Genomic DNA, 24,851 nt, shown 5'->3' with positions numbered 1-24,851 from the left:
CAGCTATACATGCCATGAACTGGAATGATTTATCTAACTCAGAAAGAACGGGCTTTTCTTGGGGTTTGGGAAAGTATATGCTCAAAAATGATGTTTTACATCTGCATCTTCTAGCAAGAAATTCTTATTTAAGTGCACATGGTGGTGATGTTTATCCTGGAGAATGTTTAATGCCCTGAGAGTTACTGGGGCAACAATTACTATGTGAGTAGGTGTGTTATGAAGGGACGCGGGTGGCGCTGTGGTGTAAACCACAGAGCCTAGGGCTTGCCGATCAGAAGGTTGGCGGTTCAAATCCCTGCGATGGGGTGAGCTCCTGTTGCACAGTCCCTGCTCCTGCCAACCTAGCAGTTCAAAAGCATGTCAAGTGCAAGTAGATAAATAGGTACCGCTCCGGCGGGAATGTAAACGGCGCTTCTGTGCGCTGCTCTGGTTCACCAGAAGTGGCTTAGTCATGCTGGCCACATGACCCAGAAGCTGTACGCCGGCTCCCTCGGCCAGTAAAGCGAGATGAGCACCACAACTCCAGAGTCGTCCGCAACTGGACCTAATGGTCAGGGGTCCCTTTACCTTTAGGTGTGTTATGTAGAATAGGAACAAGAGAGGCTCTCAAAATCCCAGTGGAATTGCCTGGAACAAGTTATTATTTGCCCCCTATTTTAGTGAATAGCTTCACCATCACTCTTAAGCTTTCATTCAGAAGTCCCTGATGTACAGGCACTGATAAACATAGGAGGCTGCTTTATAACATCAAACCATTGGCCCATCTTTCCCCAGTCTTCTGACTAGCAGTAAGTAAATCTTCAGGATCTCAGACATAAGCTGCCTGGGTCCCTTTTAAATGGCGATGCCAAGGATCAAACCTGAGACCTTCAACCCTCAGTGTCCACCAAGTTGTATGTGAAATTCAGGTTCCAATTCTACCATCCCAACTTGTCCTTCTCTACTAAGTTTTTTACTTCATAAGTAAAAAAACTGCTTGGTTGTAATAAAACCTTGATGTGGTTTACAAAAAGAGAACAATAAAATTATCCGTAAAATACAGTTTTTAAAAAACTATTTAGAATATTTAAAAACATTATCAACAATAAGCTTAATAAACTGATTAAAACACACACCATCATTCTATATCTCTGGATAGGCTTGCCTAGACAAAAATGTTTTCGACAGACTTCAAAAAGAGCACCTCCCTAATGTCAACAGGCAGGGAGTTCCAAAGTATGTGTGCTGCCACACCAATAGATTTCTTACAACCTTGTTGCCACTGTGACATTAATGACAAACTGCCCATCCTTCCTTTGCTGCAAATTAAGTAACTGTTGGATTCCATAAATTGAGGTGAACTGTAGTGCCTAGATGCCTGTTAAGATACACCTGCTCCTTCATAAACATTTTAGGATGGAGATACAATCTGGCCTTACTCTTTCAACTTCGAATAATAAGCCCAGTTCCACTGCGGGCACCTGAGTAGTGAGAAAGGTTCACCCTGTGTGTGTGTGTGTGTGTGTGTGTGCACGCACACATGCATGCCAAGAGTCAACTGGGGGTGGGGAGTTGCTACTGGCTAGTCATTGCATTGGGAGATGCATCTTGCACATGCCTAGAGTTGCTCTCTTCCTTTCTTAGTGTTGCATCTCCTTCAGGGCTGGCTCATATAAAGTCCTTTCAATCACATTACCTTGCGAATCCTGTGAAGAATGTCCTTTAAAGGTAGGGTCATTGTCCTTTGGTCAACTTTGACTCAAGCATTGGATCCCACTTCACCCAGTTCCTACCAACAGACCATGGCCTGGCAATGAAGGGGAAACTTGTGCGTGATGATTCTGCCCTTCACTCCCCTCGATTTTGCTGCCTCCAACCAATTTTTTTTTAAAGTGAAAGAGACACACTTGGAATTAGAGTGGTTGTGACATTTAGGTGGCAGGCCATTGTGTGAGACCCTGAAAGTTTAAAAAACAAGTGCCATAGAACTCGGAGGGCTTAAAGCAACCCCCTTTGTGGAGCAAAGGACTGAGTTTTGATTCGGGACAATGGTGTTTCTCAAATTTCTTCCAAAAACCTGCACCCCATCTGTGATTTGAATGCAATCGCTTTTCTCTCACCCTGCAATTCATTTGGCAAAGACGAAGCAGATGCAAGAGACGGGGGCTGAATTTTAATGATTGGGTTTTACCTGAAACAAAACAAAACAAGCAAAAACAAAGCAAAACAAAAAAGAACCCAGCGGATCCTTTTAAGAAACAAAACAAAACACATGTTTGAAGTTAGCAAGAAGGGTAGGGATAATATAAAATATCATTTAAAAGGGCTCCGTTCATTAGACTCCAAGAAGAGCTCTGCTAATGAGCCTCTCACAAATGAGGGAAGTGCTGCTTTTCCTCCGTTTTCTGCTTGGCTTGCCACAAAATTGCCTACCTGGGGCGGGGAGGTTGGGTTATTACACAGTATGGACTCACATGATAAGATGGAGGTCAGCCACATTTGGATTTCCCTGTAATGTCAGCACACTAGTATCACAGGATGTTTCAGATCTCTGTCATTAAATATATATATCTAATATACATATGCATTGAGTTCACTAAGGGTGATCTTCCTGTCCTGTGCCTGACCACTGACACTACATTGTATCCCGATTTTGAGATATTTGATCTGGCAACATTGATCCTGTAAAGAGGCATATTGTGGATTTTAGGGTGACTCCTGTTGTCATGAGAGGCAGGCATCCAGTGTCTAAGTGAGTCAGATGATACCAGCTCTCTAAGTCTAGTATTTTATTTTATGGGCAGAGAGGGCAGGATTCAGAATATGTGAACTAATAATAGAAGTACTCGTGAGTATATACAAAATACACACACACACACAGTGTAACATGCCTCTACTTGGAGTGAAGAAATTCCAGGTGGGTTTCTTACCCTAGCCTCTTCTTCTAAGAACCTCCTTTGTCTAATAGCAGAGTGGTTTGGGGAATTGACTTATCACTGCAGTGCAAATTCAGTGAGCAAATGCCTAGGGGTTTTTTAACCAATGAATTCAAAAGTGGACGGCACAATACTGACACCTGAGAGTTATATAAGGGATAGAGAATGTTGCACTGTCATTTTGCAAATACGTGGTGCATCCACCCACAGAACAATAGTTTCCTGTTCTAGTCTCCCTCGTCTTAAACAGGATACAGCTGTAAAGGCCCAAAATTAATCAGGAATATGGAACTGCTTCAGTACCAACAGAACTAAAAAAATTAAGAATTCTACTCGGACAGCATATACATAATATGTGTTATCTGGATACGTCGTATAATAGATGCATAAAACCATTAATATGGCACTGCTCATTGTGTGTGTTTGGATTAAAATAAATTCAAGTTTTTTTGTTCGCTATCAGGAAATATGGACTCAAGTGGACTTACTGTCGCAACATGTGAAGAGATGGCAGACAGTGTTTAAGTTGTTCCTTAAACGCCTGAAGTAACTGACAAAGTGATATTAGAGAATGTGCATTCAACTGAAAAGTTTCAAACACAGCTTAGTCAATATCCGTTGCTTCTTGCTGGAGATCATGCATAGTTACAGGACAGCGAGAAAGATACCCTATTTCCAACTCCCTTTCTTTCACATTTCCTACGCCTTTGCGTGGAATGTGCAAGAATGCCAGTGTTTAGGCACATTTCCCCTCTAGCTGGCATAGACAAGGATCCAAAAGGCTGCTTTCCTATACTGAGTAGGATATTAGTCCACCTCACCCTTTAGGATTAATAACTCTGACAGTGGAGGTGTCCTTCCTTGCCCAGCTACCTAAAACCCTTTAGCCATAGATGCTTGGAAAACCAGGTCCTTCTACTACACAAACAGTAATCTCTCTACTTTCTTCCTCCCTGACTGCCAAACGTTATCTCCTTGCCCAGATGCCTTATTTTTCGCACTTCAGTTTACTCTACAGTGTGGGAAGAAGCTCCCTTGCTGCATGTTGTGCCGGCCACTGTTTCAGACCGAAGAGTCGGCATGATGGGCTTGTGGTCTGACCCAGGAAAGTTGTCCTTAATGCTGCCTCTTAGGCTGCTTTGGATGCATCTGAGGCCTTTGCGGAGTAAAAAGAAGAAGGGGGCGGGGGGGGGGGACCAAGGGCACTAAAGCCCACAGCCAATTCCCAGCCTTTGCTGTAATACTTTGTACCCAAACTGTTGCTTCTGTTCCACCTTCAAGCGTGGATAGCTTTGTAGTTCTCCCAAACACACACACTTGATTGTGTTCTCACAGAGCTCTCTCTCCCCTCCCCTCCTCCCCACTCCGCCCTATTCACATCACCTCAAAGTGCATTTAAGCATCAATAAGGTGCGAAGGGAAAATTGTCTGTCACTTTAATCCAGGCCCAAGGGGCTGGGAAATAAAAAGGGAGAGAAAGGGAACGGTTCTTTAAGAGCCTAAAAATCCATACAATAGCTGTGGGAATGCTGGTCAGGCCCTTTCCTAGCCCCTGCCTCCCTGGTGATCCCTCAATTAGCACGCAGGGCCTTATTCTATAGGAGCACTTGTCTTTAAAGGTGAGCCTGTTTGTTTAAAGGGGCTCTTTTAATATTTACCAAGTTGGCCTCCAGGGAAAGCCAATGGAGCCTGGAGACTGCAATGCCTGGAGAGGAATTTGGGGGAGCTCTGGGCAAAGGGCCCTGCAAACTCCACTGTGGCAGGTGGGACTTTTGTCATGGTGGCAAGTCAGAGGCAGAGAAAAGCCTGGAGCTTTCTGAGCCTAAGAAAAAAATGGCTGGTTTTAAAAGACACCAGATAAAACTATGCCTGCGTGCAATCCAGCCCAACGCAAATCAATGGGTGTTTCATCACAAACTTCCCAAGATGGGGGTGGTATCCTACACACCTATTGTATTTTAGTCTGGTTTTGCACTGTTGGTGATGAACTTGTGTTCTGGTGCAGCAGAGAGGGGAGGCAAGCTGATTAATTGCTGTAGCTAATCCATTAACTTGTTCACTGCGTATTAATCAGATTGTAACCAGCGGTCCTCTGTGAATGGCTGTGTTAAGCACTGATAGTGCTGTTGGATGCAATCTGTGTGCAACTCTTAATGATTTTCTATGTGATAAAATGGGTTGCTATTTAATACTACCACCCTCACTACTGCTAATAAAGTTGGCATATTTCTAAAGACATAATACCATTTTGTTGGTATTAAAACAGCAATTATCCAAAGAGGTACAGCAACTAAAACTCAATCACTTGACAAACTTTTTTAAAAAAGCAAGAAAAACTAAATGTTAAAGCAATTAATATATTAATAACACACCCAGGTGAATTGTGCCCTTACCTCAACACTCCAGTGCTTGAGAGCCAGTCTCTGTTGCCTACAGGAAGTGTGCAGAACTGGGAAAGATTGTCTCCAGATTTTCAGCTGCGAGTTTATGGAATAAGGAAGGGCTTGCAGCTGGAGGGATATATAGAAGTGCTTCTATTTAAAGGAGCACTTGCTGAGGGAGGGCTGAGTGATCAAGGTTACCATATGCTTTAGGAAAAAGCCTTACTGTAGGATGGGGAAGAAGGTGGAGTTGGTGGAAACAGGAGGCAGTGGCTGAAGAAATAAACAGGCATTCAGGTGGGGAAGAAAATGTACAGGGGATCCTGGGGGAAGGGTGCTGGCGCATCTATGGGTCAGGAAAGTAGCAAAAAAAAATTGGGTGGGGAAGAGACGGGCCTTGCCCTGCCTCTTTCCCTCACTCTCTCCCTCTTTCCTCTCCTTTTAGGAGGCGGGCGCAATAGGAGGGAGACCGGGGCCAACTCTTCCCCCATGGCTCTCCATAACCTTTTATTCTGCTCTGAGTTGATCCAAGGCTTTTTGAGGGGTGGGATGGGGTCAAGATTCACCCCTGACGCCGGGCAACGCGCTCCTCTTGGCCTGGGGGCAGCCGGGCTGGACTTAGGCCCGGGCCGCCTGCGCAGGCCGGTTCCTTCGGCGCGGAACTGGAGGCGGCGCTCGCGTGGCCAGGCCAGGAAGCGAGGACGGGGCGAGGGGGCGCTGCCAGCTCAGGCCGCGGCCCAGCCGAAGAGGCTGCAGGAAGGGCACGGCCGAGGGAGGGGGAGCGGGAAGGAGAGGCGCCCCCGCCTCCCCGCCGCGGCCGGAGAGCCCAGGAAGGGGGCGCTTCGCCGAGGAGCCGCTGGCTTCTCCGGTTCTGGCTGCGGGGAAGATTTGCGCGCGGCGAGCGGGAGAAGCCCCTCTGCTGAAAACTGTTCCTTAGTCACTTTTAATTAGCCCCCTCGATTTAATTAGCGAAGTTGAAACATGCAATTAAAATTAGCTCAGTTTAGCAGGTCTTCAAGGGAAGGCGGGGGGGGGGGAGGGAGGGAAGCGAGGCCGGGGAGAAGGGAGCGCCGCAGGGGACGGGCGGGCGGGAAGGTGGGGCCGAGGAGGAGCGGGCGGAAGGCAGGCAGGCAGGCGCGGAGGTGCTGCACTGGAGCCTGCCAGAGGGGGCGCAAGGCGGAGGGCACCATGGGGACCTCTCCCTTCAAGACTTTCTGCCTCCTTTGGGAGCGCCGCAGAAATAAAAGGCCAGTCTGATTGGCTGTTTCTGGTGACATTTCTTGGACTAGCGCCGAAAGTTCAAGGGAGGCATCAAACAGTTCCCGACCTAGAGGCTTGTGAGTTGCCCCTGGAGGGAAGAGCGCTTGGCTCCAATGGAAGCCCGAGGCCCGCTGGAGGGAATGGAGGCGCCGTCGAGCGATGGGCGCCCCCCGCGCGCTCTCTGCCCAGGCCAGCCCAGCGGAAATCAAACGGGCACGGAAGGAGGCATTTCTGCTGCCACGTTCTGGGAGAACCATCGCCTCTCTTTCCCCATCCCAAGGGGGTTTCTATAGAATGGCAAATGGAGGTAACCGGCTGTGAAGTGTAGGTCTAACATTTCCATTATCCCCAGAAATGGGTCTACGTGACATTGGCCCGAGCCCCGTTGTTGAAACGTTGTTGCCAACAGAGCAATATTTGTCAGAGTTTAGTTTAGTTTTTTAATATAGGAAGAAGGACTAAGTCAAACGTGAAATTGATGAACATGTAACGACCACAAAAAAGCATTCTAACACTAAAACTGGCCGCCTTACCAGTGAACTGATAATCAAGCTGACGCCGATTTTAAAAAACAATTAGTGGGATGGCAGAGGATTGGGAAATTACAGGCCTGCCAGTGTAAACATCTGTTCTTCGGGAAATGATGCGACCCATAATTCAAGATACAGAAGAATAAGCCTTGTGGAGGAAGAATTAGCAAGGCTTCTGCAAAAGAATTATTTGTGTGTGCCAACAAACATGTGAGTGGGAAGTAATCTGATAGAAATTGTGAATTTAGGCATGCAGAGAGAGAGAAAACTTTGGGTCCAGTGTTAGCCATACTTGGAGTAGACTCATTGAATTAAGGGAGTTGGAGATGATCATTTAGGTTTTTCAGTCTCCCGGTACTTCCGAGTAAATTTAGCACCATGGGATAATAAGCTTGGTTATCTCGCGGATTAGTCTCGGTTAAAGAACAGGAAGCGGAGGACTGGAATTAATGGACCGTTTGCACAATGAAGAGATGCGAACATTAGGATCTCTCAGGGATCTGTACTGGAACCGGTGCTATTTAACGTGTACTAAAGGATCTGAAGTCAACAACGAGTACCGGTAACTAGATTATTGAGGATCGGGAAAGCGCCGGCTTTTGATTTCTAAAGCAATCGTTAGAAACTGGACAAATGAACAGTAAAAATCGCAAATGCCACTAAATGTAAAGAGATGCACACTGGGGCAAAACCCAAAACTTCAAATATGACATCATATGATGACATCGAAACTGATCGTCACTTTCCAGAGAAAAAATATATTGGAGCTGTGGTGCACTGCTCAGTGAAAATATTAACTAAGCATGCAATGGAGATAGGGAAAAGATAAAATCCATTTCGGAAATGGATTGAAAATAAAGCCACCAGACTTACATAAAAATCATGGGACCAGGTACCGGTATTTGATTTATTTCGTACCATTATGAAAAAAGCACATCCCAATTTATCGAGGTGTTAGAAAACATTATCTACAAGGAAAGCGTTTGGCTTTTCTTTTCTTTTTTTTAAAGAGAGTGCTAAGTGGGCGCATGGCAGAGGTTGATAAAATCATGAATGGTTTTGTAGAAAGTAAGGGAGAATTTCCTCTTCCTCTCTAAGAATGCTAGAACTCGGGGTCAACCAAAGACATGGTTGTTTGACGGTAGAGCAAGACAACGCTTCTTCACACCACACATAATTAGCTGGTGGAATTCGCTGCCACAGGATGTGGCCACAACCTCTGGCTTAGAAGGCGATTGGGCAGAGTCCTGGAGGCCTGCCAACGTTTTTAGCCAGGACAGTTAAACCCAGTTCAAAGGCAATGTAGCTCGGAATAATGGTTGCAGGGTGGGGTGGGCCAGCTTGTGAACTTCCTTGATGCGCTGGGTGAAAGCAGGTGTTAGACCAGGATGGTTGTTTGCTGTGCTGGGTTCCAGATTACCGTAAGTGAAAGGCTAGGCTCTTTGACTGAAGGCCTGAATCACGAGGTTACCTGCAACCACCCCAGAGACTATTTTACGCAGAGCTATTCCGGGTACAGCCAGCCAGTGGATCTGCTTGGGCAAAGGTTTCTCAGAGTTGTGCGGGAGAAGCGGATGGCTCTGGGTAGGTTTCATGTTGGAGCGCTGCATGCTTCATGTTAGGGGTGGCAGAACCTCGGTTAAGTATTTTTACTGATTTACTTGATTTGCTACGGCTCTGGAGCAATCATCCTAACTTGAGTTCCCGATCTACCGGTAATTGCTCACCTGTGGGGATCCCAAAACCGATGGGGACAGCAAACACACCTCACCTGTACGGCTCACCCCAGACATATAGGGAAATGACCTGAGAGGGAGATTTCGAGCTGTGTTTGGGGGGAGGGGCTTGTGACTCCTGAAAGTCAAGGAACCCCCTTTAAAACAGAGGGTTGGCAACCATAAACCATGTCTAACTCAAATCAAAGGCGACTGGCTATTCCCGTGCGAAGCAACATTTGTCCGGAAGTCTGGCTGGATGAAGAGTTGGAGGGTTCATTCAGAGCCAAGCCACTGAGGGTGCTAAGGTTTCGGCGATCCTACGCATCCCAGTGGAAACGTTTCTAGTCCTCATTGAGATCAGATAGTGTCTGTGGTATTTTGCCAACATCAAGTCCAAGTTTAAGACCGGTTGCCTGCCTATCAGACTAAATAGCACCATTATCTAAATAGCCCTGTGGTCCGGGCTTCTTGAGAAGAGGAGGAACGTCTGGCAGTCAGAAAGGTCATAGAATCATCGAATTGTAGAGTTGGAAGGGACTACGAGGGTCATCTAGTCCAACCCCTTGCAGTGCCCAGAGTCGTCAGCCGGAATGCATGGGGGGGGGGCACGGGCTCCGCTTCCCACGCTGGTCCCCTCCCCACCTGCATGCGCCGATCCCTTCCGAGGTCACCCCCATCTTGCAGTCACCCACCCATTTAGGGAGGAGTAGGTAATGCTTCAGGAACTTGAAAACGGGCTTTTACAAATTAATTAATTAATCCATTTATTTTGCCATATATAGAAATCTAACATTAAACCAAAATTGTTTCCAATCTCATGTCTGTGTTAGATTAACTGAACTTCCAGACTGGAAGAAGTGTCGATGGGAAAGGATATTTATTTATTTATTTATTTATTTAGACGCGAGGGAAAGGAGGGGGGCGGGTAGGGTAATTTTCATTCTTGTAATATTGGTTTGGGGATAATTACTTTTAATGTCAAAAAGATTTAGTTTAATATCATCTCTATTAGGCTGCTGGGCGGATAATTAAAAGTGAAGCGGATAGCAGGAGGGAAAACAGATGGGATTTGCTTACTTTGATTCAGTAGGTAAATAATGAAAAAGTCAGTGGCAAAAACCCCTCGAACAATTGAAACCTTAAAGATCACTAACATTATTGGAAGCACTTGCAAAGTGCCTCCTTGAAGAGTAGCCGGATAAACATATACCAAACGAGAACTATATTTCTGTAGAAAGCTCGTTTCTGCTCCCCGCCTCCTGTGGTAGAGCTGCCCTCCTCCCCCCACCACGATTAGACAGCAGAAATAATATTTTAGTTACGATTTTTTTATCGTAAATAGGAATTTGGTTCCATGATCGGAAATTCTGTCCAAAATGCTAACTGGCACTTTTTTTAAAAAAAAAGTATTATAATAAATCATAATTTCAGCTTTCTAGGCGCTGTATAATGGAAAGTTCAACAAAAGCACCAAAAAGAAAAAAGAAAAGAAAAAGCAGGACGGCGGAGGATATTTTTAAAAGGGCTGCATCTGTAAGTCCTGGCGAGAAATAATTGGAATGATGACGGCGGCGGCGAAAATCACAACAATAATCATAATCGAATAAGAACCTGGGAACGGCAGTATTTTAGCTCGGCCCTAGTTAAGGCAACCGGCTTGGGCGTCGGCAATGAACAGGACTTCCCTAAAGAAAATATGTATACTAAGCGGACGTTCGATCGTACCCCAGAGAGGGGGAGAATGGAGAAGCATATACATCTGCTTAACGCGATTTATAAAAACATCAGAAACGCACGTGTCTCTCAAGTGCTTTATAAGCGTGATAATGCTTTGCACATCAGCTTAGAGGTCTTTGGACCGTGGATAAAAACAAAATAAACCCTAATAATAATCCAGATGTTATTCATGAGTGTGCTTAAAAAACAACAGCAATATGACAACAAATATAATATTGCATAATACCCCATTTTTATTGTTGACGAATGCGCTCGTCGTACGTTCATGTGAAAAGCGAAAAACGTTTTATTTATTTGTTAAAAATGAAATCCAACTTAGTAGCCTGTCTTTTCCAGCTGGCACCCGCCCACCCCAATATCAACGCAAGAGTTATATGTTTGTCTTCCCGACTGGACTTTTCTCCCAGCCCTTTCCGATCCAGTCCACCGGATACCATTTTTTTAATTGCCTGAAATCGGCCCCACTGGCAGGGGCTCCGGAGAGACGCGGAGGCTTGGTTGGGTTTTGTTCTCCCCGAGACCAACCCACCCCCGTCCGCCCCCGGGGACTCCCCCTCCCTCTTTCACCCGAGGAAGCAGAGAGCCGGCCTGTCTGTCTGTCTTTCTGTTTGTTGCCGCCCTGCGAAAGCTCCTGCCTGGATCCGCCAGGGTGCTTTCCGCACCTTCTTGTCAAGTTCAATTAGCTCCCGATCTTTTCAGCTAAAAGGACCAGCTCTGCTGCCCGGCAGGGATCCGGGCGCTGATTCATCCCGAGAGCGAGCGGTGTAGCCGCCTCTGGGCCCGCACTTTCTCGGCCTCCCCCTAGCAGTCCAGCCCAGCCCCTGTTCCTTTTGCTCGGGGTCCTCATTGCAGGCATGACCAAGCAGGAGCAGATGAGCTTAGAGGAGCGGGCAAAGGATGCTCCTAAGGAAATAAGAAGGGTTGAAGGGAGAAAAACTCAGCCACACACCCAGAAGCCAATGATTTTACGCCCCCCCCCCCGGAAGCTCCTAGTGAAGGAGAGCTCCATATTTTTTTACGTAGTGTTGGTGTGTGGAGTGGCTGAAAGAGGGCTGCTTTCAGGCTGAGGGGCAAGATCTGGTGTGGGGCAAAGGAGTCTACGCCTCCTGTGCCTTCTCTGGAGACAGAGATGGTTAGAGAGCCAGCGTTAGTCCTGCTCAGAGCAAACTCGTTGAAATCAATGGGCATGACTGAATGAGGGCCGTCGATTCAAGAGGTTCTGCTCTGAGTTGGATGTAACTCATTAGCTGGAAGGAAGGGGAATGAGAAACAGCAGTGAGAGCAAAGAACCACAGCGCCAAACCAGCGCCCGGAGAGAAAGGTCAATTTCCTGCGATCCAAAGCGATACTGCCGCCGCCTCCCTGCTTGTAATACTAGCAGATTTCAAACTTGGTGCGCCTGTTCCCAGCTCTGCCACGCGGATTTTTAAGGGACTCGAGCCGCCCAGCGATGTCACAGGAGGAGCGTGGCCTGAATTCGACGGTGCTTTGGGAAATGACACGGGTTAGTAAGACGTTCAGGGTGGTGAAAACAAGCGCGCGAGAGAAGGTAAAGCCAGCCTTTGTGTAAGAAGACCCAGAAGCGACCCAAACCGGAGTCCCTCTGGTTTAAGCTCGCTGAGGACTTGGCATGCAGTGGTTTGTGGATCGCACCCTAAAGGGGGCACATTTCCTTCGAAGCAGCTACGTTTGTTGGGCTATTGAACGATTCGCTGCGTCGCAAAGTGTGCTAAGGTTCCGGGTATTAACGCTGAAGTCAAGCGCTTGAAAACTCTCCTCGCTTGAGTAACTGCAACTAACGACAAGTTTGCATAAGATGGGAAGGACCAATAATGCGTTAAGTTCCTTTTGTGGGGAAGGGGAGGAGGCGTGTGCGTGGAGCAGAGGGAAGAGGCGGGCATCGCTGGTTTGTGCGATAACCTTAGCAGGGTCTCCACAATCCTGACGCCTCGGAGACTAGGAAGGGGGAGGTCGGGGCTCTTTCCACTCCAAGGCGCACGAAGACTGCACCCGAGGACCAAAGAGACGCCTCGAACTGCTTTTAAGTTTCCTTTAAAAACAACACACACACACACACACACACACACACACACACACACACACACACACACACAGAGCAAGCCAAGTTAGCTGTCACATAAACAGTAGTTGTGTCAGAGTTGGAAACACCCCAGTCCAAGGAAACTGCACACATGAGACCAACGTAACAAAAAGCAGCAGGAGCCTGTTCTTTCTTGCTTGCTTGTTTGCTTGGCGTTTATTACAAATTATTTATTGGTGGTCACCATTTCTTCGCTTCCTGAGAGGAAAAAGTTAAAATGCGGGTCCAAGACACGCGGGACGCACACTTCAGTTAGGTCACTGGTTCCCACGCAGAGCTCACGCCAGCCCACTCCAATGGACACGCGTGCTGTGGGGCCACAAAGTGGGGAAAAAAACTGAGGGTATCTTGAGAAACAATCAAATCCCTCTGAGCGGTTCCTTCTGGGTATTCCTGAGGATTTTATCGCAAAGTCCCGGTGGTAGAATATTGTGTCCACTACCCAACCTCGCACCCCTAAAAGCGAGTCTCATTTCAGAGATTTGCATTAAAATCAATGATGCTGACTATTTCGTCTAAAGTATTCAGAGATAAACATTTTTAACACTGAAACATTCAGATTTTATATTGTTCGTGCCTCGGGGCAGGGATCTCTTTTTTCTTTTTCGTTTGTTTGTTGTAAAGTCGTAGCAGCGATAACAAAATGAGACGAAATGAAAAACAGAAAACTGCACTTAGACGACACTGTATCGTCTGGTAACGGTAAAAAACGGGTAAATATATCACACACACCCCAGTTTTGTACCAGTAGGAAGGTGCGTGCGCGCGCGTGTGTAGAAAAGCCAATTAAAGTCTTAACGTCTATACAAGCACGTAAGAGTGATGGGTAAGTATATCAGTGTACATATATGAAAAAGGAAAACACACACGTGCGCCGGCGCGCGCGATCGGTAAACTAGTTAAGCGTGGTGCTTTAGCTTAAAAAGTGTCTTAAATCCAAGGCCCTTCCGCCTTTTTGTTTTGGTGGTGGATCGCGTGACAGATCGTTCAGCTTGAGATCTAAAACACTTATTCGGAAACAATTTCAATGTCAATCAGCGTGACTTGTTCCAACCTGACATGTTTAGCACCGGTATGCCATAAAAGTATTTCCCTTCATTATTCTTTCTGGTTAGCATATTGATTTAGTGAAGACATGCATAATTTCTTTCTTTTAATATACCTCATTTCTGTTATAAAATTATATTTCACTACATATAATGCCATGAGCTTTACATTTCTCACAGTCAACACATCTATACATCTGTCTTAATAAAGTTAGCTTTTCTGTTGCATGTACTTTTGTGTGTGCGCGCGATACGTATGGTTTAGCCTAGCTATAATTTTAAAAAGCCATGTACACAACTTCTCAAAAACTTCCCGGAAACCATGCACTTAAAAATAAAAAATAAAAGAGGAGTTAGGATCTGACTTTGATTTTTAAACACAAGATAACGAGAAAGTGTGTAAAGTCCCCGAGCAACGGAAACTCTCTTCGCTCTGTAACTGAACCAACCTAGAGGAGCATTGCACAGATTTCAGACGTTGCTTACAAGCCTTAATTAGGAAATTCTTCCCCGGAAACCATCCCAAGTTTGTACTAGACATCTCCTGAGGGGAAAACTAGGGAAGCACGCCGTGCATACGAGAGACTGGCTGCCTGGTCCAACTCAGCAGCTCCCCAGAACTGATCCATTTAACTGATCCACGAAGCTTGTCGCTTTCCAAAAAGCGCCGCGCCTTGATGAAGCAGTTAACTCACTCAGGCCCTTGAAATGACAAGTAGGAGGTCAGCAAGAAAGCGCAGCCCCAACTTTGCTCCCCCCGCCACTCCCAACATACACACTTTGGAGGTGCGGGCAAGCAGGGCGCTGAGAACTTCCAGCAAAAGAGAGAGAGAGAGAGAGAGAGAGAGAGAGAGAGAGAGAGAGAGAGAGAGAAATAAATGACGGGACGGGGCGTGAAAAAGACCGCTTCCTCCTGCTGGAGAGGAAATACAATGGGAACTGCCAGTCCTTGCCAGCCAAGCGAATTCTTGCACCGTCCCCAGAAGCCAAGACGTCTCCTTCGGCGGAAACGAAAGAGGAGCTCTGGCTTGAGCAAACGGATCCTGAGCGGAGGGAGGCCCGAAATCGAGACCGAAGGAAGGTGCTCTCAGCAACACCTCTCCCCCCGCTCGTGCAACGGGTTGGGGTATTGGTTCCCTAAAACTGGGGGTTGCTTTCCCCCCAAACGGGATTTCGGGGGAGAGTTTTGCCGTCATCTAATTTAGATCATTCTAAAGCTTCTTGAATGAAGGCAGCAGAAGAGCGGGTTCAGCGTTACAAATGAAAGAGGAGCGCCTGAACCTCATTTTGCCAGGACAGACAGAAACAAGCATTGCCTGAAACAAACATGTGCGGGACACCGCGTTTTCCGAAAAGCGGGTGGGGAAAAAGTTCCATCCAAAGCAGTCGGCTCTTTCCCCTTTCTCTTGGTAACTGAACAGGGCTTTAAAAGATACTTCCCAAAGCACGCGAAATGCAGGTTCCCACCCGCCCCACTTTGCAAATATTTCAAAAATATTCAGTTATATCCCGGCGGGATTTTTAAAGGGCGTTGCTGCCAGGCCCACTCTAATGTCTCCAACGGTTTTGGTGGGTGCCTGATTTATTGGAGTTGAGCAGAAAGCAGCAAATGACATAAGGAGTAGGTTCAAGGGACTGGGGTTATTGCTGTGAACGATTCCAAACCCTTCTTCCCCTTGGGATGGCGAGGACCGCTGCCTGGCCCAGCGGAGCCTCGACAGAGATCTAGGTGGGAGCGAGTTGCATGGCTTTCAGGCAACTTCCTTCCAGGAACCTCTCTTCAAACCAAGCAGGTCCCAAGGAGTGTGACGTCAGCCACCGTCGCTTAAGTCGACGATATTCGGAAACAAAACAATATTATAAATGCGAACGACTCCGGTGATAGCGGCCTTAATTGCTCACGGATCGATTCCCCGTTTTAATTGTCCCAATGGAAAGTCAGAAATATTCCTGATTGAATTTTTAATTAAACAAACAACCAATAATTGAATCTGAGGAAAGAAAAAAAGAGACCTTCCAGAAATATAAAGTTGCTGGTGCCGCTGGCTCGTCTCACCCCCCCCCCAATTTATTTTTTGTTGTTTCCCAAGTAATAAAACATAAAAATCGTACCTCTCATATACCTCCTTGCGCTGCAGTCGCCTGGATAAGGAAAGGCACCTGCGAAAGTAGAATGCGCAAGAGAAAACAAAAGTTAGTCTGTGCTCTCAGATAAAATCACCAGCAGGACTACCAATTGAACTGTCAAGTTTCCACAAGCGACTTCCTCCCTCCTCCCCACCTTTGACAAGTGATACGGTGCACCCCTAGAAAACCTGAAGCGCAGAGCGCACGATCGTTTGGCACAGCCAACTACTGCTTTTAAGTGGATTTTGACGAAGTACCAGGCAATGAGGTATCGGGAAAATTTTACACACAGACACAGCACGCGAGAGAGAGAAGGGGAGAGAGAGAGAAATGGAAACTATTTGTCGGCGTTTCCCCCCAATGCTACTCCCCACCCCCACTTTTGGACCCTTCTAGCCCTCCCCCCCCCTTCTTTAAAACAGTTTATTTGAAAGAAGCTTCGGGTGGACACTGTAGACATCCGGCTGGCCAATCAGAAAGGCGCTTTCTTCCCCTGGCCAATAGCGGGCGTCACATTGTTGTCAAATGTTGTCTAATGGAAACGTAAGGAGCAACAATAGAGCGAGCGCTCGCGGGCGGCTCGGCGAAGATTTCTATCTCTTGGCAACTCTCGCCCTCTTTAGTGTCACACATGCAAAGTTGCGGCTAAGGAAGGGGGGGACCTCGCTGGGCTCTGCCGTCTGCAGAAGGCAGCTCTGGCCGACGGGCTGGCGGGCTTTTCTTCCAGAGGGAGGGAGAGGCGGAGAGAGGGGACGCGGGGAGGCTGAGAGGCGCTGCTGGGCGCGGGTCGGGAAGTGGGAAGTTGCTGCGCTCGGGAGCGCGATCCCCGGGCGGTTGGGTCTCCCTGGCGCTGCCGGTTGGGGCTGTGGGGCTGCTGCGGCGGCGGCGAGGGAGCCGCCGAGCTCTCCTTGGACAGGGCGCTGGTTTTGTTATGTCTCCAGGGGCTTGTGTACGCTTCAGCCGGGACCGTGTTTTGTAACATTGGCAAGCGCTTGGGCGCAGCTGTCTCCTTTCGCACCAAGGCGCCGCCGCCGCCGCCGCCGCTTGTTAGAGGGGGCGCTCGCTGTTGCCATTGTCCTGGCGGAGTCTCAATCGCAACTTTCCGCAGGAGAAGAAACCCGCAAGAACTAGGGGAACAGGGTCCGGCTGCGCTTGGCAGAGAGGCCGAGGAGAGATGGATTGGTTGTCATTTCGGTGGCTCAGGTACTTTAGGGCTTTATCGGAAGCCACGGTTTCCTCCGCCCGGGGATTTTAATTTGGCTGTGGGGATTACGGCAGAAAAGGGAGGAAGGGCCGCGATCACTTTGTGTCGACGGGCTTTAAAAGTAAACTAGATTTAATTTTGCCTAGAGTTAGTTAAGCTGATCATTTACTGGGGGAAGGAAAGGCTGAAAAGTTCCAGGTATTTTAGTTAGGAAACCTGCCTAGACTGTGCAAATTGCCCAGCACTGCATGACAGTTGCTGTCGGAGGGTTTCGTGTCAGGCTATCTATCTGTGTGGGAGTTATTGAAGGTTATCTGGAGGTTTCTAAAACACCCAGGTTTGTTTTTTTGGAGGGGGCAGTGGCGGCGAGAGGGGCGCAGTTCCGGAAAGGCCCCGGGTGCTTGACAGAGCAGCTGGTCCGAGGGGCGATCCGTCGCGTGTAACCCGCCCGCCTAACTCCGAGAGAGCCTTTGGGAAGCTGCTGCGCTGCTGCGCGCCTGGGGCTTCCCCGGGAGCCCGTCTCTGAGCGTTTCGGTTCTGCTTCCCCGTCAGGATGGAGCTGAGGTCTGAGATGCCCAGCGTGCCCTCGGCGCCCGCTCCGGTGCCGCCCAGCTCGGTGGCGGCGGCCGCGGCCGCAGCGGCGGCCAGCCTGCCGGTGAGCGTGGCCGGGAGCCTCCTGCGGGCGCCGCCGCTGCTCCTGCGCGCGGCCGAGAAGTACCCCCGCACGCCCAAGTGCGCCCGCTGCCGCAACCACGGCGTGGTCTCGGCGCTCAAGGGCCACAAGCGCTACTGCCGCTGGAAGGACTGCCTGTGCGCCAAGTGCACGCTCATCGCCGAGCGCCAGCGCGTCATGGCCGCCCAGGTGGCGCTGCGCCGGCAGCAGGCGCAGGAGGAGAACGAGGCCCGCGAGCTGCAGCTGCTCTACGGCACCGCCGAGGGGCTGGCCCTGGCCGCCGCCAACGGCATCATCCCGCCGCGGCCCGCCTACGAGGTCTTCGGCTCGGTGTGCAGCGCAGACGGAGGCACGGGGGGCTCAGGTGAGCAGGCACCCCCATCCCGCCACCTTGGGGGCCACGAGCGGGGCACCAAGGGCAGTAAGCCAGGGGCCAGGGAGTAAGTCTCGCTGACCTCAGGGGGGCTTACTTCCCAAGAAACACGCTCGGAATCTCACTGGTTTACGCGGGGCGGAAAAGGGGAGTCCGCTGAACCTCCATATAATGTCCAGAACAGAGCTGACTTCAGCCGAGCGCGCCGAAATTTAACTCGGCGCTCATCTCAGCCACTTTCATCTGGCCAGCTACTCAAGCACCATTTCTCAAATCCTTCCGTGCTTTGCCGTTCCTTCGCTTTTCTACCATTGCCTCTGCACTTCTCCAAGTCAGTCCTGTACATACACGAACAACAGTTCTGAATCTCCCTCCTCCCCTCCCTATCTCCACCACTTAGCACCCTTTGCTCTCATGTCTCCATCCATTCTCACTCCATTTCGCTCTCCACACATCGCACTTATCTGTCCTATGCACCCACGAACAACGCATATTTCAATACTGTACTACTTGATGGAATTAAGTCCCAGTGATTTCAGTGGGAGACAATTTTACTCAAGCTGTTTCTGATAGACAGGATGTTACCAGGTTGCTTATAAATATGGTCCATTGGAAACAACGGGTCTTATTTCCAAGCCAAAACTGAGGCATGTATATTCCTCTTGTCTTTTATATACTCCGTCAAGCTCAGAAACTCTCTTAAACTTTCCTTCTCCATACTTATTCCCTGTCTACCCATCTGTACATGTATTTACACCCCACCCACAATTCCTTCCTTCCAGACCCATCTATGACCAGGGGTTACGGTCTCTATTGTGGACCCATTTTATGGCTTGAAGCCTCTGTTCATGCAGAAGCAAACAGGGGTCAGTTGGACTTATTTCCAGGTAAGTAGGTTTAGGATTGCCACATTGTAAGCTCTGGGACAGGGAGCTCCGCCAGCAATGCGCATCAGCCTCGCGTTAGTTCTTTGCTCGACTTCTAGGGGAAGGCTCTCCTGCCGCCTCAGCCAAAGGAGATTGCGATAGAGAATGGCGCCCTCTACCGACCCCCAGCGATCCGACCCTGCTAAAGAGGTGCCAGGTGGTGTGGCGAGCAGGGGCCTGGTTTGCTAAACGGGCTCGGCAAAGGGGGCCAAGGAAGGTGCTTTGGCTGGTCACCAAGCGGCGTCTGGCAAACTGCGGGGTGGGGATGAGGAATAAGAGCTGCAAGATAGGCAGCAATTTATGCACCCACTTCCCCGGGGTGTGGGGTGTGTGAGCCCCACATAACTCAGTGGGGCTTATTTCTATGTTGACATGTATAGGGTTGGCAGGGCAAGTGCTGAAGTGAATTAATCAGGCTGGTGGGCAGATGCCTGGAGACGCGCGTGCCCCCTTGAGGGGTGTGTGTAGTGAGTCCAGTTTGGGCAGGCTGCGTACTTCTCCGAATGGAGCTCCCCGGCTGCCGCCAAGCGCGAGGAGCGGCTGAGAAGTTCTCGGCCTGACCCCCAAACCCAGCTCCACCCCGTCGAGGCTGAGAACTTTTCAGGCGATGGTCAGCAGTGGGGCTCACGCGTCTCTCTCCCCCTCTCTTTCTGTCTCCCCTCTGCAGAGGTCAAGCTGCAGAAGTTCGACCTGTTCCCCAAGACGCTGCTGACCACCCGGGCCGCCACCCCGCAGCAGGCCAAGCCCTTGTCTCCGGACGGCACGGACGGCGCACCGGGCACCTCGTCCCCGGAGGCGGCCCGCCACGGCTGCGGCTCGGGCTCGGAGAACGGCGACGGCGAGTCCTCGCTCAGCTCGCCCGTCTCCAAGGGCGCCAAGGACGGCTGCGCGGCCGAGGAGGAGAGCCCCGGCTCCATCAGCCCGCTGGGCTCCGACTCGGGCTGCTCTGAGGCGGAGCGCGAAGAAGCGGGCGCCCCTTCGCCCGGGCTGGCGGCGGCCGTAGCGGCGGCCGGAGGCAGCCGGCAGCAGCGGACGCCCTTGGACATCCTGACGCGCGTCTTTCCCGCCCACAAGCGCAGCGTGCTGGAGCTGGTCCTGGCCGGCTGCGGCGGGGACGTGGTGCAGGCCATCGAGCAGATCCTCAACAACCACCACCACCACCACCACCACCGCGGGGCCGGCAGCCCCGGCCAAGGCCTCGCCGTCGCGGCCGCCGCCGCCGCCGCCGCCTCGGGACTGAGCTCGGCGGGGCCCGAAAAGGCGAGCGACGAGAGCTGGGCTCGGGCTGCCGGGGACACGACGACAGGGCCTCTGGGCGGCCTGCAGCCTTCGCCCGCCGGCGCCGCCGCTCACCACCGCCCCCTGCTGGCCGGCGCCATGACGCCCGCCATCGGCGCGCTGGGCAGCCGCTCGGCCTTCTCGCCCCTGCAGCCCAACGCCACCCACTTCGGCGCGGCGGCGGCGGCCGAGGCCAGCGCCTACCCTCTGGGCACGCACCTGGGGCTGAGCCCGCTGCGCCTGGCCTACTCGGCGGCGGCGGCGCACAGCCGGGGCCTGGCCTTCATGACGCCTTACTCCACAGCCGGGCTCATGCCCACGCTGGGCTTCCGGCCGCCCATGGAGTACGCCTTCAGCGACCTCATGAGGGACAGATCCGCCGCCGCCGCCGCTGCAGCCGCCGCTGCCGCCGCCGCCAGTGCGCACAAGGAGCAGGCCTACCCCAACGGGCTCTACGGGCCCTTGGTCAACAGCGCCCCCGAGAAGCAGTAGGCCAGGCCCAGGACAAGGCCGCGCACCCCACACGAACCCCGGGCTGCTTATTATACACGTGTATATAGACATGCTTCGAAGAAAGATAGACTGTGCCGACACCAACGGAAGGGAGGAGGAGATCCACGCCTTCAGCCGACGGGCTGAGTGACATAGGCCTGACCAAGAGTTTTATATCCCGCAGGGATCGCAGCAGTTCTTAAAATATAATTTACACTCGGATGTTAAACGCATTGCTCAGAAAGTAGTTCTCTGGGAAATATATCAGCGGAGTTACTTACAGGTTTAAGCTTGGAGGCGAGGCTGCCATAGGAATCCTGGCACGTCCCGTTTCGTCTACGTAGAAGCCAGTTTAAAGAAGGCAGTTTGGGGTGGGAGGTTTAGGAAGCGATTTAGAGCAGGTGGGGTTGTTTTCAAAAGATTGGCGGCTGCAAATGCCAGTAAAATGCATACGGACACCAGTGCTCGTAATTATTTCCATTGCCTTCTTCCCCAAGCCCTGAGTTCCGAGTGGTTTCTGGGTTGTCAGGATTTCGTTTCACCCTGTTCGTTGCAACGAAAACTGGTCAAATATGTGGGAGATACTTCTAGGTGTACTGAGGTTTTTTGTCCCGTCCCCCCCAGCGCATTTCCATTGTTATAAAGTTGTCAGCCATTTTTATCTTTTTGCTTATGCCCATAAATAAGCATGGATATTCCTCTTGGTGCGTTGTGAGATTGATATATATATGTATATACATACCGAGATATATACACATATATACCAGCAAGTGTATAGTATAATGTTATCAAATGGAAATCTTAAGTTATTAATGTAATTTGTAGGTGATTTTAGTATTAACGGTAAATTAAAAAGTTAGTTTTCAGTTTAAAACACACCAAGCATAGAGATTAAATATATTGTAAATAATTTTAACGCTACTTTTTATTCACTCACTGAGAGGGGAAAGATACGAATTGTAAATAAATAAGGTTGAAAAGTAGATATATTTGCAATTGTTCTTTGGACTCAATCCAAAGCCTGTGCTTGATACCGTTTTAATGCGTGACCCGCAAGAAAAAAGATATTGGTTCCAGTGTAGCAAACTTCTTGCTGTTTCAAAAAGTTTTTGTCTTTTTCGCTGTTTTCATTTCATATAAATCCTAGAAATAAATGTTATTTTGTATTAAAAGTAGCCTTCTCAATAGCTCCTGCTGTTTTTATTTTTTATTTATTTTAAGGGTGGTTTTTATTTTATTTTTTTGCAGTATTTTGGTATGCTTTCGTAATGCGAGTCAGTGCAAAGTTGGAATCATTTCTGATCCTTAACTGACCGATTTAAAGCGATTGCCCTGAGCGGATTCCCAGACATTCTTCCAAAACGGTTAACTAACATACCATACTTGCAATAGACGTTCACAGGAAAAGCTGCAAACCTTACACTCCAGTGCACAGTTCGGCTGTTAAACACTCACGACCAGAAATAATATATTACCTTGGTTCTCCATTTAATGGATTTGGGACGAAGTAACGGGTGCTGTTTTGAAAAGGTATTTTAAATTTTATTGATCTGTTTCGAATGCTAAATTCAGAGGCTGCGATCCTAAACACACGCGCTGGGAACTGAATCGGATTCAATGGGACCCTCTTAATGTCATTGTCCACGCGCCTTGTGCACCCAACTTCGCGGTGGATTGCGCATAATTTTCCTTTAATCGTATTGCCGATTTCTATAGAAGTTGGTGGTTAATTCTGCCTGTTAAAAATGCTAAGTGGATTGACTGTAGTAAGAGGGTAGATACTCATTGTTTTTATTTACTTTTTGAAAATTAAATGCGCCTATACTTTTAGTGTGAGAATCTTCCGCAGCTCAAGGAGGAATATCTGCTAGATTTCAGGAGAGAAAGCTTCCCTTTTCTTTGATCGACCAATCGCCTAGTTATTCTTCGGGTGAAATTGACCAACACCCGATACAAAGCACGCTTAACTTGGAAGTTTATTCAAGTCAGCCGACAGTGTATTTAGTGGGAAGCAAAAGAAGGAAACGAATTTAGTTTTCAGTCATTTGTTGAGGAGTGGGAGTTTTTGGGAAATATACACAAATCAATCCTAACTGCACTTCTTGGGAAGTAAATTTAGTATTTTATATGTTCTAAAACTCACGGAGGAATGAGGAGACCTGGAAACCGGACTCTGTTTAACTGGCAGGCAAGGATGACGACGAGCAACAGAGCTCTTAGGAATTTCTTACTGTACCTCTAGAATGGCAGTGCTTATATAGGAGGGATTTTCTTTTCTACCCTGGAGAGTGTTTGGCCCAGGAAAACTATTACTCACAAAGAACAAGTTCAGTGCATGGTTGAATTAAGACTGTAAAAGCTCCTAAAATTGGTTGGTATGGAAACCTAATCCCACCCAACTGTTCTGTAGCGCAGCTGGACTGTTTACTTTCTCACTTCAAATATAACTGTGTAAACATTGGCTTAAAACTGACAGCTCTGCTCCTATAACCAGTTAATATATTGGGGTGGAAGGGTGAAAATTTGGATTCCTTAGTGGTTATTGGAAGAAGACATGGTAATAAATAATAGTGATGATGATGATAATAATGATTATTAGTGGTAGTAAAAAGGGGGTTAAAAGAAACACACCTCCAGTCAATTGCATTTCTCCCCCTTCCGTGATTTCCTAAACGCGGTTGAACGGCCTTTGTTGTGTATTTAAAAATTATATTCGAGTTAATTCTTTGACCCCTACTCCAACCCTTAACGGCGGCCAAATCAATAGCACAAGGGAAAGGTTTTTTTCCCCTTTTTTTAAAAAAATAAAGTCTCAGGTTCCGAAAGTGGTTGAAACGTAATATTACTACACCAAAACGGTTTAATAATGAAGGGCTTTAATAGTGAGCTAATTTGATTGAGTTTCCTAATTCCACTTTAATTGGAAAAAAGGGGTTGTCTGTTCGGTTATAATGTGACAGGGTTATGGGAGGGGATGGGGCGGGCGAGGACCAGAGAGAAAAAGATGGACTTCGTGCGACAGAGTAAATCTCTGCTCTCTCGCTCTCTCTCTCTGTGTAGGGAGCCGTCCGATTTTTCTGGGGTCTGGGATTAAGAGGAGTGGGGCTAACAGAGGATTTTTCTACTTAAGGAAATGAGGTGGACACAATTGTCACTTTCCAGCTGCGGAGAGCGAGCCCCAGTAGCCGCTCACAATTTAGGAAACGCCTCCCGCCACACACGGCATTCCTTGCAAAGAAAACGAGCTGAATATATTCTTTGAGTTTCTTTCTTCGGAACACGTTTTTCCCTCAAGTTTCTCAGTGAAGCATCTCTACAAAGTTTCGAAGGGACCTCCGAGGTCATCTAATCAAACCTTTTAAATCTGGGATTTCATGGGATTAAACTGCTTAGACGTCTATAAATTTACAGCGGTCCCAAGGCGTCAAAAGCCCCTCCAGTTGCCAACGTGGCGCCCTCTGTGCATGGGCGTTTCCAGTATCTTTGTTGGGGGGGGGGGAAGGAGAACCGGCGTGACTGGTCAGTTAGTTAAGTATTTCTATTGTTTTACTTTACCCCCGTTGGCTACGCCCATACCTCCGCATGTTGTGGATCCCAACTTCCACCATTCCCAGGCAGCACCTTCGCTACCCTTCATCTATTTATTTGGTACATTTATACCCCACTTTTCTTCCAAGGAGCTCAAGATGGTGTGCTTCTCCCTGCCTCCATTTTATCCTAACAACAAGCTTGTGAGGTAGGTCAGGCTAAGCAATGGTGATTGGTCCAAGCAAGGTCACTCAGTGGGCTTCATAGCTGAGTGGAGATTTGAACCCTGGTCTCTCAGGTCCTAGCCCAACACTCTAACCACCACACCTCACTGGTTCTCTGCCCTGCTCTAGTCATATATCCTAGAGCCAGGGGTGTGGCCAACTTGAATAAAATATTGGGGGGGGGACACAGGTAAGCCCTGCCTGCATAATCAAATCACAAGAAGGGGTCATGCACACCATTTGAATGGCAATGCCCATCTACTTTTGGCAGGGGAGGCTTCCTCAAATATTGTATTGGGGGGAGAGGAAAGGGAAGTTGGCTCCTATGCCCAGAG

General features: G+C 48.9%; 1 protein-coding gene and 1 long non-coding RNA gene across 5 annotated transcripts in view; one reads left to right on the top strand and one right to left on the bottom strand.

Moving 5' to 3' along the window:
- Positions 1-21,937, bottom strand: part of LOC309345303 — a 69,623-nt gene extending 47,686 nt beyond the window's left edge. For 3 of the 4 annotated variants that reach the window (XR_014158161.1, XR_014158162.1, XR_014158163.1), the window contains exons 1-2: positions 21,046-21,937; positions 15,804-15,851 (exon numbers count right to left, since the gene is read on the bottom strand). This is a non-coding gene — a long non-coding RNA (uncharacterized lncRNA). Of the gene's footprint in view, positions 1-15,803; positions 15,852-20,491; positions 20,623-21,045 lie in introns of those variants that run through there. The other variant, XR_014158164.1, reaches the window with a different exon arrangement.
- DMRTA2 (DMRT like family A2) lies at positions 16,878-21,939 on the top strand. Its single transcript, XM_081868258.1, has 3 exons — positions 16,878-17,021; positions 17,575-18,059; positions 19,662-21,939. Exons 1-3 carry the CDS (start codon positions 16,993-16,995, stop codon positions 20,762-20,764), a joined length of 1,617 nt encoding a protein of 538 aa, XP_081724384.1. The 5' UTR covers positions 16,878-16,992; the 3' UTR covers positions 20,765-21,939.
- The last annotated feature ends 2,912 nt before the right edge of the window (positions 21,940-24,851 follow it).

This window comes from Podarcis erhardii (assembly GCF_964252035.2).
Source record: "Podarcis erhardii genome assembly, chromosome: 6".
Taxonomy (NCBI): domain Eukaryota; kingdom Metazoa; phylum Chordata; class Lepidosauria; order Squamata; family Lacertidae; genus Podarcis; species Podarcis erhardii.
The sequence above is the reverse complement of the archived record's forward strand: the minus strand, read 5'-3'. Positions and strand labels throughout refer to the sequence as shown.